Source organism: Sebastes fasciatus, chromosome 17 (genome assembly GCF_043250625.1).
Source record: "Sebastes fasciatus isolate fSebFas1 chromosome 17, fSebFas1.pri, whole genome shotgun sequence".
NCBI classification, from domain to species: Eukaryota; Metazoa; Chordata; class Actinopteri; order Perciformes; family Sebastidae; genus Sebastes; species Sebastes fasciatus.
The window spans coordinates 12,017,313-12,038,313 of record NC_133811.1 but is presented as its reverse complement, the minus strand read 5'-3'; the positions used below and the strand labels follow the sequence as shown (position 1 = coordinate 12,038,313).

General features: G+C 40.8%; 1 protein-coding gene across 1 annotated transcript in view; it reads right to left on the bottom strand.

Annotated features, from left to right (window-relative positions):
* The window catches only part of csmd2 (CUB and Sushi multiple domains 2), a 282,555-nt gene that overhangs the window by 222,088 nt on the left and 39,466 nt on the right, over positions 1 to 21,001 (bottom strand). The window contains exon 3 of the mRNA XM_074613264.1: positions 12,866 to 12,978. Coding sequence (XP_074469365.1) covers positions 12,866 to 12,978 — 113 coding nt within the window. The remainder of the gene's footprint in view (positions 1 to 12,865; positions 12,979 to 21,001) is intronic.

Here is a 21,001-nt window from a genome sequence, read left to right as displayed (position 1 = left end):
CAGCTATACTCATTTTAGTTCTGGTGGAGCGGCTGCCGAGTCAAGTTGACACGTAGTGGTAAAATTTGGTATACCGGTTCGGTCTGGCACTCCGCTCACCCGGAACTGGATCCCCGTAAGGGTGACGGACTGCTGCACACATTACGCACACAAGGTCCATCAAGAGCCTGCTGTGATTGTTTTTAAGAAATCTTGTAAGCTATTGTTTTACTGCTTCATTTTTTGTTGAACATAAGAAAGTAGAGAGAGTCTCTCTCTAAAAAAAGGCATATTTGCATCACCTGCTGTTTCAAGAACAGCTCACAGAGGAGAGTATAAAAATGCTTACTTTTGTACACAGTCTCATCCCCTAGTGAGAGAAAATACATATGTAGTTGCCCACGCAGGCAGTTACAGAGAACTGGTGTTATAGATGGACAAATGCACACTCTTCTTGTGCTGCTCTCACCCACAGCCACAGGTTCACGGCAAAGGATGACCTTTCTGGACACGCTCCACTGCGCCGCGGATGCATCATGCTATGTTTGAGTGTGTACTCCTGTGCCCACTTGTGTGAATGGGTGCGCTTGAATCAGTCTCCTGTGCAGATGTGTCTGTGTGCACCGATGGTGTGAGAGTGTTGTTTTCCACTCCTTATCTGGAGAGCAAAACAACAGCTTGTCCTGACCGCAGACTAGACCCCGTCTTGCCGCCCATCCACCCAGAAAACAAATAGAGGGCACGAAGGAATGAGGGTAGAGACCCAAAAAAATGAGTCTCGCAGTGCTGTGCAAAGCAGACGCGCCTTGGAATGACTTGCGGGGCAATGGGATCTGTCAAGAGCTCTCTTAGCTCTTGTCAGTTCTATAAAAAGAGAGAAAAGGAATAAAGAAAATATGAAAAATAATCCCAAAAAGGCTCAGATGTGGGATTCGGTATCAAATATTAACATAATGTGAAGCAGGGAAAGAGACGGCTGGAAGGATTTCAACAACTACATCACTCTCTTAACCCCAACTGCACCAGTCATTTTCAATTAAGAACAATATAATGCATGATTACACTTGCACTAAGTCTAAAGAGCTGGTGTTTTGACTTCACTCACCACAGTGTCAAGTGTACAAATAATTTAAATTCTTCAGAAAAACATTTAACTGTCTCTCTGGAGAATGTAAGATACAGAGAAACAGAACCAGAAAAGATTATTTTATCCCCTCATAATTACCCTAAATTATTGAAAAGGGGCAATTCACTGATTTAGTGGTAAAAATGAATCACAAGGCTTAAAATACTAACGCACCATGGGTAAGTTGCGCAAAATTCATTCACATTCCTTCAGTGTTGTCTGAATGTTTCTGGTGCATTGGGATATTGATGTAGATCGTCTGTTTGTGAAAGTCAGCGTGCATGCCAGACACAGTCGTATGTGTGTGTTTATGTAAGAGTGTGTGAGCCGAAACGGTCTTCATTAGGCTGACGGAGAACTGCCGCACAACAATCAGCCATTAATTAAGTGTCAGAAGCATTTAACGGTCAGACGTGCTGGCGGCCGATTCCCATGCCAGACACTAATAACAGCTACAATCTACCAGAGAGGAAGCTCTGCTTACCCGGACGTGCCAGACAGCCCACATTCTCCAAGAGAATTAGTAAATACATTCAGTAAAATTACAGCCATAATAGCTGTGCTTCCATTTAACATTAACTAAGTCCAAGGCTCTTGAACCCCACTCTCGTAAGAAAGCACTTGTTCCTGGCTTCTTGCACTCGCAGTATCTCTCTCTGCCTGTCACTGTGGTGTTCTCCCTGGAGCAAAAGCTGCACCACGTCAAAAAATAAATCCAATATACATAAAGGAAACCAGTTGTTGCTAGGAGCAGGTGCTGAATTATGCAGCAACTTCATTGGATCTGCATTCTCTATGAAAAAAATTAGAAAAGCAGTCTGCTGTTGTGACGGCAGGTGTGTAATTAACAGTCCCACCAGAAACGCCAGGGTTTTTTTGTGTCTATTGTTTTCCAAAAATGACTGCATTTGCTTTGGCTGAGATGCACTTTGCAAACACTTACAGCGAATGCAGTACAATTATAGCAAATGCAGTAGCACAAGTTCAAAAGTTTTACTGAAGCAGGTGTTTTATAGATAACCGTAACAACATGCAGCAAAGGCTCGGAAAAAAAAATAATAATACTGGCGTCAGGTTTAATTTTGCTTATGGAAGAAATTGCAAACCAAATACTAGAGACCACCTCGTGATGGGATCACACCAGCCGTGACGCCAAATCAGGCCAAGGGTGTACAATGGGGCGACCAATGGCCCCTTCCCTAATTCCTACCCCCCTATTTCCAGCACCTTTGCTCGGACGACAACCATCTTTGTACTCTGCCTTCATTTTGATCTCAACTACACACCTGTAAAGCTTTGTGACTGCATCTTGCACTGTTGTGAGAATATCGCGCACACACAAACAAGCGGCTGGCAACTGTTTTGTCAGAAGGTGTGCAAGGTTGCGCTGTTGAATACAATCTATTGGGAGTTAATGAAAACATTTCAAGGCCTGGGTTTTGTCTTGTATAAAGCAGAAAAATACAGAATCAAGATGTTCCGGAAACTGGTTGGTCACTGAGGACATGCAAATACACACCGTTTTGTTTGCAGAAAGTCTAGGTGAGATTTTCACCCATATGGTTTCATGGAAAACACAGCGGTGAGTCACTACTTGTGGGAGAACAGACATCAGTAAGCAAAAACTGAATCTTAATAGGCCTGCGAAACACACAAAACTGGAAAACTGGACTGTGGCCAAGTCTGGAGGCTACATGGCCCTAATCTCTTACAGTAGCTTTCAAACACTCACATGGTTGACATTTACAATACAACATAGAAAGGTTGGGGGGACTTGATGACCATTACTCATTCATGTTCTGCCATTCAGTATTACTTAGTGAAAAAACACTTAGCATAAGAGAGATTTGATTTGTTACTGTCCTCAGCAGTTTGAGAGAGGATGCTATACGAATGGACGAAGCAGGGACAAAATTACTAGTTTAGGTTTAGCCGTTGTAATATACAAGAAGTATACATTCAGTTATCCCTGGAAAAGTGGATTTAAGAATTAGATATTTGTTTTGAGATTCATTTTATGACAATGCTGATATGAAAAATACTTTTTTTCCTACGTACGCCTTTTATGTATCCCTTTCAGACGCTCAACATAATTAGAGGTTTGGAGAGTTGACATGACAGCACAACATGGCAATATCCCATGCCTTCCTAAAATTATATAAGTTATTATTGCTATTATTTTTTTATCTGTCCCAACATCATTAAGACTCAAACTTCCAAGTTGATGGGATAAAGCAATCCTCTGTGGGGATTTTAATAATCAACCGTTTAACTAACATTAATAATTTTTACCAATTAATGCTATTAAATGGTTAAAAACATTTTTTTTAATTAAATAGCTAAGCTCAGAGGAGCAGCTTGTCACTTAAAGAATAATAGCTGTCCACCTTAACAGCCCACTTTAAGTGAGTCTGAGCCAGTGTTGCAAGATGCAGAAACTTGGGTTGGGTCTTGAGGAGTTTTAGCATTTATTCACAGACAAATAAACTGTACACACACTGCGCTGCTAGGTTCACAGCTATAACCCAAACACACACGGTTTGTCGGACACTCGCTAACGTTACGCTGGGCTGACAGAGTATGGCAGGCAGACACACAGCTGACAACCTCACAGCTAAACTAAATGATGCACTGTAGACTTTTACTGGGAAAGTGACTGCATGTGTCCTCGACAATGCACGCATGCATCGTGGCTGCTAGAGAAACTCTCCCGGTTGAGTTAACTAGGGACTCGGTTGTCTGTTTTGCGCATACACTGCAGCTGGCGATAAATGATGGATTTAACCTGTTTGTGCATCGGTTTACCGTTGCAGCTGGGCGGCTTGTTAGGCACTAAAACCACAGTGCATGAAACACACTAATCTTGTCAGTTAACGATTGATAATCGATTAACGAGGGTCAGTTATCGGTTAGAATAAACCTCAGTCTGCAAATATTGCTACAATGTGTGACAAACAGAAAGAAAGAGAAAGGAAGAAAAACTGGCTAGCATGCAAACGTTGAGGCATCAACCTCCTCGTCTTCACAGCTGAGGAAAGATTGCTGTGCATAGGTGCATGCATACACTTAATCACACACACATACACACACTAAATGAAATGCATTCATAACCTGCCCAGCCCAGAGAGCAGTCAAGGTAGTTAGACCGTAAAGCGGTACAGTCAGCAGACAGCAGTGTTTGAGCTGCTAAAGATATCAAAGCATGTCGGTGATGCCTTTTGAACATATTTATTCTATTATAGATGATATTCCGCAGCATCTATTCCACAATATTTGTAGTGCATCTTGACAAACACCATGCCTAATGCGGCTGCCAGCAGCTTGAAGCCCTGATGTTGACATTTAAATTGGCCGTGGCCTTCTCCGATCCCTGACCTTCTCCCAGAGCACACTCACATACCGTACACCATATTAAGGGAATTTATTTACCATGTATACTGTACTAGTGAAAACTACACTAAAATAATAACAAGGTACACCTCTTTCGATGTATTCATGTTTTGTATATATATAGTCACAGTTCTGTTTACACAAATTCCAGCACTTAACAGTAATAAAGCAATGTTTAAAATAACGGTTATAATTTACAGTTTCAAACCATTAAACCCAACATCAGCGAGCTCTTGTGAGCTATTTAAGGCAAACTGAAGCTAAGTGTAACACAAACCATCAGAGAGGCTGCATTGAGTATAGGACGGCTTTCTGTATAAAAGATAAGCTTAACACCATAAAATACACTGAATGCACCAAATATAACCCATCACACAATTCACCCAAATGAAGCATGAGGCCTATTGCGTTGACATTTGAATTAGAAGTTGGTTTATCTTAAATATAAGTTGAATCTTTTAGTTGAAACATGGTTTAGCTGCAGTACTGTATAAGCATCAAATTAATTATCTCCTTGTATCCTTGTTTAAAATGTGTATTTCAAAACATTAATATATCATATTTCCCATCACTGCTACTGTAATGTAAGTGTGACAAAACACTGTGTAATTAGACATTTAAAATGAGCGAGAGAAAAGTTTATTGGTTATGGTTACTGTTTATATATTTCATGGCAGCATGTATTAGACCCTTAGTTCCTAGCTTGTTTCAAAACTCCAATTACTCCAGCAAGTAATTGAATACTTCTTTAATACTTAACCGTAAACTTCCCAATGAAGCACATCTTAAAAAAAAACTTTGATTATGTGTTTCATTGATTCATCAATATAAGGGCCACCTCATTTTCAGTTTAGCTGTATAATATCAATAACATCACAGTAACATAACAATTAGGGTTGTGTAACGTTCACATTTGAACCGATACTGGTACCAGTACCTGGAATTCGGTAGCAGTACACAACAGTACCATTTTTCTGTACTTTAGTCTCCCTGTATTAATAAAAATGTAATATCAGTTGTAAAATAAGTCCTAACTTCTCAATTTCAACATTGTTATTTATTTAGAACATTTTATTACAAATACTGCAGCAAGCGTTGTCATTTAACGTGAATCGGTACTCGGTAGTACCGACGTAATTTGGACCAACCCTTAAAAGTACCAAGTTCGGTACCCAACCTTAATAACAATAACCTGCAACTGTGTGATAAACCTTTAGAAGCACCAATCTCACCAAACTAATGCTTCCGGATAGATCAAGAGTTCCATGGAGCAATGAATGCATCCATTTCATGAAGACTGTATGTGGAATGGTTTCTTGACATGACGTGTGTGTGCAAATTACTAAAAACAAGCCACAGCTGAACTAATAACCTTTTTGACTTATGATACAGTTAGTTGTTTACATGTATTACAGGCATGCTCTTAATGTTTGTTTTTGTTTTGCTTTTTGCACAATGATTATGTTTCAGTGCTGGAGGCTATACTGGTCACATTTAATCAAAAAGTGGACTGTGCTGTTTGTAGCCAAAAAGGGAATCTCTAAATAGCAGACTGCGAGAAGGCAGTACACATCAATAGAGAAAAAGACAGGACTATAATATGGCTGCTGAATGATGCTGAATATGTATTCAAAATCATTCAAACAATCCATGTAAATTGCTCTTTGGCAAACAATTACTGTTGTGCATCTACCTTAATCAAAGCCAATTTTACCAGAGCGAGCAGCAACAACATCCGTGGAAAGTATCCCTCAGGAGCTCAGCAGGTTATAAAACCCCCTCAACCCCTCCTTTTAAATTACAGACACAAACACACAAACAGGGCCATAATATCCCCCTGAGTAAAAAGTGTATTAGTCCCTGTCGAGGGGAAATAGAATATTAGGATTGTGGGATTTGATCCAGGTCCATACTCTTCTTGCGCCTCCGTCATCACACTTTCATTTGGCCGACTCCCTGACTTAAAGGGACGAGCCCCATTTTTCAATTAAGCACTAGACTCACACATGCTTCGCTGCTTTCTCATCACCCTCATCTACTCGGCCCCCACCTTCCTCCTCTCATGCTAATAGGAAGGAGGGTGGTGCTGGTTGAGGGGGAGTAGATAGAGACACTATTGTAGATCAGCTCTGATGGATGCAGTAGAGGGCTGTGTTGCTGCTGCTCCTTTACTCGCTTTCAGAAAAAAAATGTGATTGCATATGGTGAATTATTGTTACACTAAATCCCTCATATATCCATTGATTGACTGATTTACAATGTATTTAGATTTCCCTTTTTGAAGCCTCCCTCTTTTTTTATAATGCAATACTACCAATATGTCGTTTGAATGCATTCATAATTCACCAATTCAGATCTTAAGTAAGTAATGACTCTAAAGTCGGAGATATGAGCACACGCAAACCTGGTTTAAAAAAAAATGTATACTAAATGAATTCATTAAATATTCTGTGCATGCCATTTTTTTCCCCTATTTCAGACACCTGCAGTGACTTAATGCTGAGGAGGCAGGCTGCTTGAGTCGTGCGGCAGGACTGGCTGTGGGTTTTTTTTTCCTTCGGCTGACCCAGTTGGGAGGCACATTGAATATGCAACTAAGACACAGACGGGAGAGAAAACTTGGCGACACATGACTGGATAATCATCACGGTGTTTTAATATTCAAGAGAGAGGAGCGATAACATTAGGGAAGAGGCTACAAAATATGGGGGGCCATTGAGGTTGAGATTTGCGGTAGAGCAGACAAAAGGGGGAGAAGAAGAGTATAAGAAAGGAGAGAAGAAAGAAGATGGAGCGAAAACAGGCAACGATGGAGCGCAAGGAATGCAGTAAGACACAAAGAGATACGAGTTCTCTTCTATTCCCGGTGGATATTTTCAGAAGCTCTGCGAATGTTTCTAATTTCCTTTGCCTCCTTTAGCCTCCTTCTCTATAGCTACAGATTAAACATGAAGAAAGAGTTCGCAAAAAGAGATGGAGAAGAGAAAGAGAAGAATAAGATGGGAAAAAAAAGGGAGTCTGGTGGTTGCCATGGTGATGAGAGGGGAGAGATTCCAGAGTGGTCTCAGCCATTACGCAGTGTGTTGGGGAGATGGACTGTGCAGCACTTAGGCTTATTGCAGTGTGGGCTGAAACAGAACAGATATCTAATATAGACGAGATGGGCTCGCACCAAAATGGTGGATGGTAAGCACAGTCCTAATAAAAAAGAGGCTGTGGAATACAGAAGGTTTCACTGCCAAGAGCTGCGCTGAGAAAAGCCAATCAGGCTAAGAAAAAAAGACATTTATCCCATTTGAGAAAATGGGAGGACAACCAGAGGGAGTAAAAGCCTGACACACATACCCAGTGACGTATACATAGAGACGTAGCAAAGGCACACAGACCAATGTATGCATACACATGCACAAAAACATAATCAGGGCTTCATTGATCCTCTCCCACAACAGCCACAAGTACAACCACTCTATTACTACGACGCCAAGAACAACAGTTGTCGTCTTTGGCTAGGGAGTGGGTCATAATGAGCAGGCACAACAGAAGCTAAAGATAGGATAGTGGTTTCCTGTCCAATCAGCCACATATTAAGCACTAGCGTAATACAAAAGGAACGAGATCCCAATCGAGAAACAATCTTTTGTCTTGACTAAAATAGACCCAAATTCAATGCTTGTCCCCATAATAACCTACAATTACAGATGTTTCCTCTAAGAGTAGAGGATAGAGAATGAATGAAAATCTAATGTCTAAATCCCCATTTACTTCAATTCAGATTCTCCGTTCACCGTGGAGGCATTACAAAGAAAACTTCAAGAATTCAAGGTAACACGCGGTGAGTAATTTACATAAAATGGTCATTTTGTGGGTGAAGTATGTCTTTAATATCAAACGTTAAATATAGATACACTTTATAATAAACGTTCAAATCAGCAGTCATTTATGCTTGTGCTAGTGAGACAAAACTGTTCCATAAGTACCTTTCAATTGTTAAAGCAGGTATATACTGTACGTATATACATGTATAACCATGTGCACACTTTTCCAGGTGGACTGTGATTTAAACAGGGGATATTGCATGCAGGTGTGTGTACACACGTTTTATAAGTCAGATTTTTTTATTATTTTATTTGTGCTTTTGTGCGCACGTACAATTTTAGTATAGAGCCCACGCACTGTTTTATAAATGATATGTGATTTGTTTATATTCACAATTTATTCCCAAAAAAAATGTACAGTAAGATGAGGTGTAAAATTGAGCAAAACGAAACATCTTGCCGCTCATTTCTGACACACTTCCATTGTGAACCACGGCGGCAACACGACACAGCTGCATCACAGCTGTGACACAACCAATCTGCATTCTGGGTAATGCCCACCCACCCACAGCTGGCATTCTTTACTTTAAAGTACATTATTCACAAGTTTACTTTCCCTTGAGGTAAACAAAACACACTCCACTTGCACTCACTGTTTTGTGTGGGGACAAGGAACAAAACCTGACAGCAGAGAGTGTGTGCCACCAAATAGCATTGAAATGGAAAAATTATGGAAATAACAAAGACGGACACAAATAAACACGTCATTTGACAGGCTGGTTATGGTTTAACTGAGTCTACTAAGGAGTGTAGCTATAGAGGCCTACTAAGGATAAGCTATCAACATGCAGTACTACACTGCGCTTTCTGTCAGACAATAAAATGAGATGATGTAGGATTCCATTATGCATATAGTCTTGTGGGTGTCCATCACATTTTACTGCTATAAAAAGGGTGACTTGTGCAGTTAGAGAAGAGGACAAGGACTGGAAATGTGCCAAGTTATTTGTTTATGAGTATCTTTGGCTCAAATGGAGTGCAACAAACTGCTTAAATAAATGCCAATTGTGGAAATAGAGAAAACCAACTGAGAAAAGGGTAATCTGACAAGCAGAGCGAGAGCTAAATGGAATATTATCTGAGAAATTACTGAAGGGGTAAATACAGGATAATGTCAGTTTCTACATGAGCGCACTTTAAAATTATCGCCCAGTTACTGGTAACTTCCTGAGATGATACACAGTGGGATCTCTGATTATGTACAATCTTTGGTCTGTTCTCAAACTTGTCCCCTGCTGACCATTGTGCGCTATTTCTAACTGTGAACTAATCAAATCAAAGCAGAACAGCGGCTCTATGCCGGTGGCTTCTGGTCAAACCGACTTCATACAAAGCAGCACAAATCAGTGTGTCAGCTTCTGTGACATCTTCCTGGTGTTTCTCGGCTTCCTGCGTAGTCCAATAGCAGAAAAAGTTATTTGAAACTTCAACATTACTCCTGCTGACAGCAAGGTATGAGGCCGCCAAATAATACAAAGAAGAAGAAAAGATCTATTGGGGGAATTCACTGGGCAAATTTTAAACTAAGCCATTAAATCTCTTTTTATCTGTTCACTAAATGTGTTCCGACATTACAGATATCATAGAAAATGGCTTGAGTGGCATAACTCTTTGTAAAGCCCATTTAGTATTTGCTTCGGCTTTGTATTTTGTACTTTGTTTACCTGGGCTGCTCTCACCATCCAGCTGATTTGAAGCCTTGTGTTAATTTTAATCAGTAACCAGATGAAAAAGGTCTAGCCAGTAGCCATGGGGTGGAGGTTCATTATCTCTGGCCTTTGTGCCAGAGAGCCCTCGCGGGATTTCAGTGGCACAGAGAAGTCAAAGAAACCACGTGTGCCATGAGAACATTGCCAAAGAGGTTCAAAGGAAGAGCAGAATAGAATATAACAGAATAGAAGTAGAAAAGGGACGTGGTTTCACTTTATCTCAAGAATAAGGAATAGAGTGATAAGATTCATATGTGCATATTGTGTGTAATAAAGGCCAGCTGTGGGTGGTATTCCATCCATTCAGTTACAATGAGCCATATCTCCTGTATTTCTCGCTCTCCAATTAACATTCAGTCTAACCTACAGGGCAGCGGCACATGTCAGCACAGCGGGGCCGCTCTCTTTTCCCATGTGACATGGGTCACTGCAGTTGGTCTCACCAGTGTCATGTGAGGTGGGTGACAGGTAATTACGGCTGTGCACTCATTTCCCCTGGTGCTCAACAGGCTTGACATCCCATGAACCAGACTCCATGGTACCAAAGTCACTGCAACAGCAGCTAACGATGCTAATGGCGCTAACAGTGAAGACTACGGCAACACTGCTGACAGAGCTAACAGTGTTAACTTGAGGGGGAACCGGAGGGTGGGTGCTACGCTTCCACAACCGCGACGTCAATCGGGATGGCATTATCGGCTGTAGCCGACATATGAGCGCAGTGCAGAGCAGCAGCCGTGAGCTAACCAGTGGGAACAAACCTGCACCAACATGCACTAAAAGCATGCGCGGACGGCATGTCAACGACTATGTCAACAAAGCACAGAGAAGCTGGGATTACAATACACACAGGTGTTGCAGACTTCATTCTCTGCTCAAAGTGACTTCATTCTCTGCTCAGGTAGATTTACTCCACTATATCTTTACGTAGTATACCAAAAATAACAGCCAATCTTTTCACTGATTTGTCTCCGTTTCAACCAGTTAAAAGTAAGTGAGAAATCAACATGCAACATTCATTTATCATTAGTTTGTAGGGCTGGTCCTCTGCGGTCCAGCCAAGAAAAAAATAGTAGCTCAAAGTAGTAAGTGTTCAAACAGTCAAAATGAATCATATTACACTGTAAAATTATTATAGTTACCTGTTTTTTTTAAGTTTCTAAAGCAAGAGACAGTTACATCATCCAAGGTCAGAACCTAGACAAGTCTGACAGTTTTGTTTCCACTAGTGAGAAAGAAAGGCACGATGCCCCAATTGCCTCCCAGTGGAGTTAACAAACAGTCTCTCTGCTCTTTTGTCTTTGGTTTTTATCTAGTCACGCAATGTGGTCTCGGGCCTCCCGAGTCGCTTGATGTTGCTTCATCGAGCCACATCCCCACATTCAACAATATCTCAAAAAGACTGACAAACTCCTGTCAGGTAATTAGCCTAATTAGTCACTCGCTTGTATTTCCTTTCCCCTCCATGAGCTCGCCTTTCCTCCTGCGTAGGTTTGAAGAGTGCCATCATTAATATCATACCGCCACGGGTCATAAAGCATTCCATGTCACCGTGATAAAGGTCCCAGCCCTGGCCTGGGAAGAGAGAGATGATAACCTAGCTGGATAGAATGGCTTTAAATTAAACTGTCTGAATTAGTTCAGTGCACACTAGCTAATTTTATACTCTAACGTGAGTCACGGTATATACAACATATTCTCTCCTTGTCACTTTGTTCTCTCCCTATTGTTAGGATATTTGAGAGATTTTGCTCAGTAGCTCTGAACCCCTTTTCCCATTAAGCTATGCAACACTAACAGAAGCGGCTGAAAAATCCCACTTTATTAATAATTACTGGCATAAATTACTGACATGAGAGAAATGTAGAAATTAACTCAGTAAGATTTGACAAATCTCTATCTTATTTCATAAATACATTGAGATTGAGCTTAATGGTACTAAATGTGAGATTGGTAAATGGACTTGCATTTATACAGCGCTTTTCTAGTCTTCCGACCACTCAAAGCGCTTTACACTACATGTCAGCATTCAACCATTCACACACACATTCATACACTGATGGCAGAGGCTGCTAAGGTGCCAACTTTACCCGATCTAATCTAAATACTCACTCACCTTCGGGAGCAATTTGGGGTTAAGTGTCTTGCTCAAGGACACAGCGACGTGTGACCCGGAATAGCCGGGGATCGAACCACCAACCTACCGATTGGTGGACAACCTGCTCTACTCTCTGAGCCACAGCCGCCCCCATCGGAGGCATTTCTATTGCCTATGCACGGCTCTCAACATGGCAATGGCTCGCAACTAACGGTGTTAACAGTGGAAACAACGGCAATGGCGCCGACAGTGCTAACAGTTTTAACCTGAGGGGGAAACGGAGGGTGGGTGCTACGCTTCTGCAATGACGCCATCGGTCGGCACGGCGTTATCAGCTGTAACCATCGTATGAGAGCAGTGTAGAGTGGCGGCCGTGAGCTAGCCGGTGTGGCACGCTAAAATGCACAAACATGCACTAAAAGCACACCCGGACGTCCCAGCGATGTCAAGCAAAACTCAGATTACAACACACACAGAGGGAGAGCGACTTCATTCTCTGCTCAGGTAGACATTACTCCACTATATCTTTACATAGCAAATAATTGTTTGCTGCTATATTAATGCTCTGGACATTGTCTATAGAACCTTTAAATTGATCACATCCACATTTATGTCATAGTAAAAAAACATAACAACATGTGTCATTTTCCTATGGCTCAAAAAACAAATAACATGGAAGTTGTGTTACCTTCATAGACGGCTTTAAATCCCTGCCCACTGACCGCGTAGTCAGACAGTAGCCACAGTGTGAGCCTGGAGCCTGTACTCACAATGGGTGAAGGCAGCTGGAACCCTGTTAACCTGAGAACAAATGGACAGAAGGACAATAACGGTCAGACAAAAAAAAAAAAAGATCCAATCAACAGCACAGTTGGTTGCAAGGTCAGGTATGAAGCCTACTTCCATCAAGCCAGCTGTTCCCTTCAGCATTCAAGGATAACTTTTTCTATAACGAGGCCCTGAATCATCCGCAAATTATTAAAATGCCAAGACCTCAACAGGACAGAAACCCTCAACAGATTTCTCTCCATCAGCGACCGCAGTAAATTAGAAACACAGCAGCCAGTGTGGGAATGAACAAACAGTTGAACAGACAACAAACATTAAATTGTCAGACTCTGAGTCAACAACCATTTCTAATAACCAACCAGTGTTTTCTAGACGTGCAATTCAACTGGAAGAGTAAATATTGTTTGCTATTTATACCTGTAGTATCCATCTAACCATGTCTCAGTCTAAAAGGTATCTTAAGTACTCGATGTTGGATGTCACTTCATGGCTTGTTTCACCATCAGTCTAACACAATTCTGAAAACCACCTTGTTAATTTTCCTACTCTTCTGTGTGTTTCCATTTTCCACTTTACTTAATATAACTTTAATTAATATCAGAGTATGCACTTGGTCCCAACTTGCCCAAAATTATCAGAGTGACATGTATTTGATCATACTTAGACAGAGAAGTAGAAATAGTTTTGCAATTTTCTTGGAATTAAGATAATCTCTTTTAAGATTTAGGAGAAAGGCAGCGCCTGTAAGGAGTTCCCAACAGGTGAACAATGATAGGAGAAAAATCACATTCCTACAGGTGTGGAAATATAAAATTGAACATTTTTGGTTTAAAATAATAATGATAATTTTCTTCAAAGATACTGACATTCAAAATTCCTTCCCTTGATTTTTTTCCTGCTCGTAATTTGGTCAATCCATAAAACTTGTCGCCGCTTTGTAGAAAGTTTCTGCAATTGCACTCAGTGGAAAACAGGAACATACAGCTACAGCAGTGCTTATGTGAGACACAACTGTGATTACTGCACATTAAAGATCCAGTAACACAGATGTTTACTAATTGCTTAATTATATATATGAATATAAAAAAAGCATTCTATGTAATGTGGTGGTTTTCTTGGATTAAGCGCAGGTGAGGAGGACACATGCTTATGTAAACCATACCGCAGTATCAACAAATATTGGTTATGCATGCATGATCTTTGATGTTGTGGCCAAGTGGCCCAGGTGTTGCATGACGCACAGACACCCCCGGACCATGACAGCACACCAAAGGCAGCGCTAAAAACAGTGCTTAAATTACACCATTGTGCCAAGCCATATGCACATTTAAGAGGACTTCTCTACTCAGTAAACATAATAAAACCACTGCAGGATCTATTGCTAAATTAAATTCAGGACATTTTAAAAAGCAAATAAAATGTAATTTGTGTCATTTTTAGCAGTTTAGTTTCATCATATTTTTTTTTGCCTTCTCTAGTATGATTTTCTGTTTAATTTTAATTTTATTTTTTTCCTGGAACAGTTAGGACAATAAACCAAGATTGTTCATTTAATTTTATGGTTCTGAGTGTGTGTAAACTTTGAAGTCATACACCCTCAAAGGAGAACTTCAATAACTTTCAAGTGCTGTTGCTGTGAGGTGGGACTATTATTAGTCCTGATTGACATTTCTGCATTATTTCGAGTGATTCGGAGGTGTCCAATGAACATGGGCTTATGATTCCTGTTTCACTGGGGTTTTGTGTAATGATGCCCTTACCTGGAACTTGGAAAAAGTAGTTACTAATATCATCTATACTATGTATAGAACGCTTAGCATTAAGTATTTTAGCGTTAAATGCTTTTCCATCTATTTCCATGTACATGTTTTCTCAATGTTGATGATAAACAACAGTTAAACAAACCATATTATACCATATAAGCTGAATTAACCAAAAAAAAGCATCCACCCACACCTACCCATCATTCTTTTTTATGTCTCATTATTAGTTGTCATTATATGAGACTTGAGACTTGATAATATATAATTGCCAATATAATATATAATTAATATAACTTCTGGGTAATTTTGTGCTTGGAAAAAATGCATAGCCTACTGATTTGACAATGAAAAGTAAAAGATAAGATAAAGTCAAAGTCATAATTCAACCTAAATGTAGAATGAAGCTTACCATGATGACTTTGGTGTTATTTTCATTAGGAAAACGGTTTGCTCAAATAGCAATTTATCATGCGTTTCCTTCACATTTAAAATAACTTGAGCTTTTTCTTCACATATAGATTTAGTAACGTTACCGTTATTTACATTGTTGCTGCTTATTTTGCCAGCTGTAACCAATTAACACAAATGACCACTGGTAGAATCCCAAACAGGTATCTCCTTTTTGAACATTTAGCTAAGCCTGTCACTTCAATCTTTTAAGTTTACCACCTCTGAATCACGAGCTCCGTGGCTTTCGGTTGAAGAGAGCAGCAGCTTGTCCTTTCAGTCCGTGAAACCATAACTAACTTTAGCTCGACAGCAGCCAAGGTCAAAACTGAAAGTTTTCAACAGTATCACGTGGGGATGTCATGCGAACCGATACTTTGGTACCAAGTCGATGCCAACATTTAAAAAAAGTGACGTCACTCTTCTTCTACCATACAATGCCTGTAATGGTCATTGGTAGGGATGTGACAGTGAGGAAAATGTTCCCACCGGTTAATAAACTTGTGACAACACCGGTAACGTTATGGCTCCCTTATGGTGTTGGTATTAAACGTGAAATATTGCCAAATAGGTGCGTTTTCTTTTCGCTTCGACAATAAATCCTCTGCTCCTGCTCCTACTACTCTTAGCTGACGGACCAGATGTGTTCATGGTCAGTATGTAGCGTCCGTCGTCTGACTATCGATTGATAGCATGCAGCTGATAGGCCAAAATTAACAAAATTAGTCAATTATTTTTATTTATTACTTAAAGGCTACATGCCTCTGTTTTTTTGTAATGTTCAAATGTTTTTAATAAAAGAGTGCGTGTTGAATTACATGGGATTTTTTTTTTTTACCATGGTATCAAATTGGTATCAAGAATGGATATTGTGGATATCGTCGATATTCACTGGTATTGGTATCGATTACTAGATTTCTGGTATCATGACATCCCTAGTCTCACGTTCAATTAGCTAACTGTTACTGCTGTCAGATACTAACGTTACGTTAGCTAGCTGTTAGTGCTGTCAGATGTCTCTAACATGATTGGTAACAACTGTCACTCGTGAGTATAGCTTGTAATTTTGAGAATAAAACTGCTGAAGTAACGCTGGGGATAGTCATCGATTAATGGTTTGGTGCCCTCTGGTGGCACAAAGGTAAACTGCATGAAGTTAGCTGAAATTGACCCACTATAGCTGTTTTCAATTAAAATAAATACAAATTAAAGAAATGAATAAAAATCTATAATTATTAGGCTACTGTACATCACAATATGTCAAACCTTTAAAATGACTAGTCTCAGTTATCCTACTTTAAATGACATTATCATCAACATTACTTTGATTATACTGATAAGAAAAACAAAACAATAAAGTAGATGTACAGTAATGCAGTTTGATTCTTTTATCATTCTAAAATAACAGAGTCAAATTATTGTCAATTGTTATATTGATTTTCAGAGGTAAGAGCAGACAGAATTCATATTTTTGGAGATGTTTAATAAAGCGCTATAACGACTAACGTGTGGCAAATACAACCTCTGAGGGACTAATAACCAATGTGTTAAAATTATGTTGGAATCAAGTAATATATTTTTGAGTAATGAGCCTTGTCTTATTAGTACCAGCTTTCAGCAGCAGCTTCACCGGGTTCGGCTATTAAATCCATTTAACATGTTTGCCACCCCCATACTGGCAGTACTCACATACACACACACACACATACACACACACACATACTAATTAAAAAACAGGTGTCCACTAATCATTTGTTGCCAGTCGCCACAGGTTGATTCATCTGTGCATAGACGTGAATGTGTGTCTGCGCTATAGATCCCTGATTTACAGATTTTAATAAAGGACAACGTTGTTCATCTGACTTTTAGCTCATCCTTGAAATTTCCCTTTCCCAAGTGCCACTTCAATTTTCATTTTATGTTCCCACATGCACTCTCTCGCGGCATGTGTATCCCACTTTTTTTTACAATCTATTACATCCCTCCCTTTTATCTCTCAGTGTTAAGAGAGGCCTCAGTGTTTCACTTAATCCTTAAGTACCACAGTGGAGGTGGGCAAAAAATTGCAAAACACCAGTGCGAGAAAAAGATGAATTGAACCAAAAAGGGAAGCGGACTTTAATATATGCATGATTTCACTCCTCTCTGTGAGATTGTCACGGTGGGATATCAGCTAAACGATGGGACACATGTTCATGCAAATAGCCCCTTCGCTGACCACAAATTGAGTTGGAAGGCAGCCATCTTGGTTCAGCGGCGCACTGCAGGGAAAAGGGGGATTGATAGAGGGTATGATGGAGGGGCTGAAAGGCTGGGGAGAGGAGAGGGGGGCGGTCAACAAACTGGGAGGGATTCTTGCCGCATCCAAATCGTGATCATCTGGCATAAGCCAGATACGGCCCCCCAAATAATTTCTCCCAGGCTAAGAGGAAACTAAATAGATCCCGTCAGAAAACACACAGAAACTGGCTTCACATGCGAAGGGAGATTAAATATTGCAATGTGATATGGGCTGTGGCAATCTTTAGGCGTGCAGCCGGTATTGTGGAAAAAGCCAGCTGGGGGATTGCCTGTTATCGAGGAAAAAGATGCGAGATGTGACTGCGACTCGGCGATACAAACGAATGGATTTGCAGAGCAGGTGTCTCAAGTGAGTGGTAAATTGATGGAGGAAGGATGAAAAGAGAGTGAGGGACAGAAAAAGACAGACAGAGAAAGTTAAGAAAAAACAGCACAGTTGTGAGAAATCATTGGCCTGTTGCTGCTACTGTATGGAATACCAGAAATGAGGGCCTTTTTGAGGAGAAGAATAGGTGTGCATTGCTGCATCCACACTGAACAGTATATGATGTATGTGTGTGCAAGTGTTTGCATAAGCGCATGTGTGTGTGTGTGTGTGTTCATGGGGAGAGCAGAGGTCTATTAAGAGGGCTTTCCACCTGACTAGCCTCAGCATCATCTCAATGAAGAACCTCTGCTTCCAATTATCCCACCGCTACCCATGGGGACGAGAGAGGGAGAGACAGACAGAGAGAGGAGACAGAGCATATGTGCAGAAAAGATGGCTGTATAGGAAAAAAGAGTGGAGATATTGTAATGAGGAGATGGCAGCGCTGAAGAGCAGGTTGAATATGAAAAGTAGGGAGGTGCGAGAGACACTTCGGTACATGGGAAATGTAAAAACTTCAACCATGAGTTGAGTGAGGATGAGTCACGGTGAGAAACTCCTTCATTATGGCTTCACAGCTCGTCAGGGATTCACGCTCAGACGTTCACACGAATGCACATTTTTATTCATTTTGAACATTTTCCGTGCGTGTGAGCGTCCGTGATCTCCCTTTCCAAAATATATGCGTGTTTACAGCTGTAAACAGACAGAGATTAAATCAGGTCATTCGTCCTTTAATCTTATTCACTCAGCGAGTGTGTGCGTGTGAATGTTCTCAGGGTGGAAGGTAAGCAGAGTGCTGATGCAGCGGATTTTTTCCCCTCAGAACGAGGGAAGGAAGAGGGAGGGAGTATAAAAAAAAAAAGAAAAATAGATACAGCAGCAAGATTTTGATGGCTGAGTAGAGGGGAGACATTAGCCAATAAATGATGGGTGGTAAGAGAGAGACAGGGAGGGAGGGAGTTGAAGTGCAGAGTCAAGAAACGATGTGTGTATTTCATGTGTATTCGTGGGAGTGCTCGTTCTATACAGGACCCTGTGCAGCTATAACTTGTCAGTGGTCAAGGCCAGGGGCTTAACTCTCCACCGACTGCCTATCGCGCTAACTGAAATGCCGCCCAGTCGTTGCGACACACACGAATGGTTCCAGTTCCAGCTCTTCAGTGTTTTTTTGGCAAAAGAAAAGTATTTTTCAATTGCTAAATTAGGCTCTTTTTCTCGTATAAAAAAATGCACCCTTGGATCTAAACTGTTGCCGTTCAGTGTGTCGGTGTATGACTCATCGCCGGTTCTACTTTACAGTGAAAAAAGTTGACGTGTAGCCTGGTGGAGGTTAAAATGCCGCTCCATTCCCACACACATGATTTGATTCCTCGAGCTAATAGGAAGACTTTCACAAGCAATTAGACTGTGTATCTATCAGCCTTCTGATCCTTTCTTTTTTGGGTAAGCTGTAATGTAGCGCGTCACTTTGCCCAAGGGCGTGATCCGGCCTTGATGGAGTTTCATGGTTAGCCTTCATTGCTCTCAAATTCACTTTAAATTCCTGTTATGTAACCTGAAAGCCTTGCAAACGTGTTACCAGTAATCTTAGCAGTTTTGCAGGGGGGAAGAAAGCAACCTCTAATATGTTTATGTGGACTTTATAATGTGGAACCTTTTTTCTGGCTGTTCATCATCACCACATTGTCCAGAAAGCATGCAGCTCCACACAACAAAGGCAAAACCTAGCGAGAGGTAGCAACAATTTGCAAATCTCACACCGTACACAGCTTCCCCGCAGATCCCACAAACCCAACAATATTTCAAACAAGACTGACATCCTTTTGAATTGAATGGGCTAATTATTTATGTCTGTCTCGTGAAGAAAGACGGGCAGTAGTAGCACGCGGTTTGCTTGTTAATATTCATGCGCGTGTGACATCACAAGGTATTTGCGCATCCGCGGCTGAAGAGCCAGGGTGGGAGTAGTCTCTCAGATGTCTCTGATGCTGAATGCTGATGGTGAGATAATCAACCGCAGTCAGCGCCAACTGAGAGACAAACCGCAGTGAAGTCATTAACAAAGCAATGTCTCTAGAGAAAGAGGGAGCGGGGCCGGTGAGGGAGAGGCTGATATAAGGGAAAGTGGCAGAGTGGATGGGAAGGTGAGAGGAGAAAATATTAGCAGTGACTTGAGGAGGATTTGAACAGATGAAGTGCTCCAGAGAAAGTAGGAACGGCTAAATAGAAGTGTGTGTGTGGGAAAAACATGCAAAAACTTAAACAGCAAAATAATGGAACATGAACTTCTGAGTGGAGAGTGGTGAGAGAGAGAAAACCAGTGCACCGATGGAAACAAGTGAATAATTTGCAGTGTCAGAACGGTGATAGAATGCCTTACTCATCAGCTGTGTTCATATTGGGGGCCATAAAAAGACACGGGTGGCAACACAGGACTGATTAGCTGTCATTGGCTGCGCAGAATAGCTAAAGTCATCACCAGCTAAATTAAAGGATGTGTGAATGAGTGGAGGAGCTTACCAATGGCTTCACCAGAGATAAGTGCTCCCTAGCCTTAAATTAGATCTGTCTTTCTTAAATGTAATTCCACCTAAGGGTTGGAGTAAGCATGGAGTTATGGTTGACAAACACAACTTTACTTCCCTCCGAGTGTCTGCCGGTCAGTGGGTAAGTGAGTGATGTGACTGGTTTATCTTCAGGCTATCTGCACTCCATTAACAGTGTATTACATTGCCCTGATGCTATCTGCATCTGCTCAACACCGTGGATACCTGTGAGGCAACACAGAGGGCTGCACAAGCCCTGGGGTTTAGGATTACATTAGGGGTGTATAAGAAAATATCGAAAATATCAAATATTGCGCTATTATGTTTTGTGGTAATGTTATCGATTCTCAAAAACACTGTATGGATTTTTAATTAATAGTTTACATGCAAAGATTGACTCAGTCAATACTTTGTTTCATTTGCAAAGAGATGTGCCCTCTCAAAGTAGTGCTACGATGTTGGATGTTACAGAGACTGTGATGAATGCAAATGCAGATCCCACTGTTCTGTTCTGTCAATCGATTAAAATATGTAATTGTGATTAATCGCATGATTGTCCATAGTTAATCATGATTAAACGCAAATTAATCACATATATTGTTATCTGT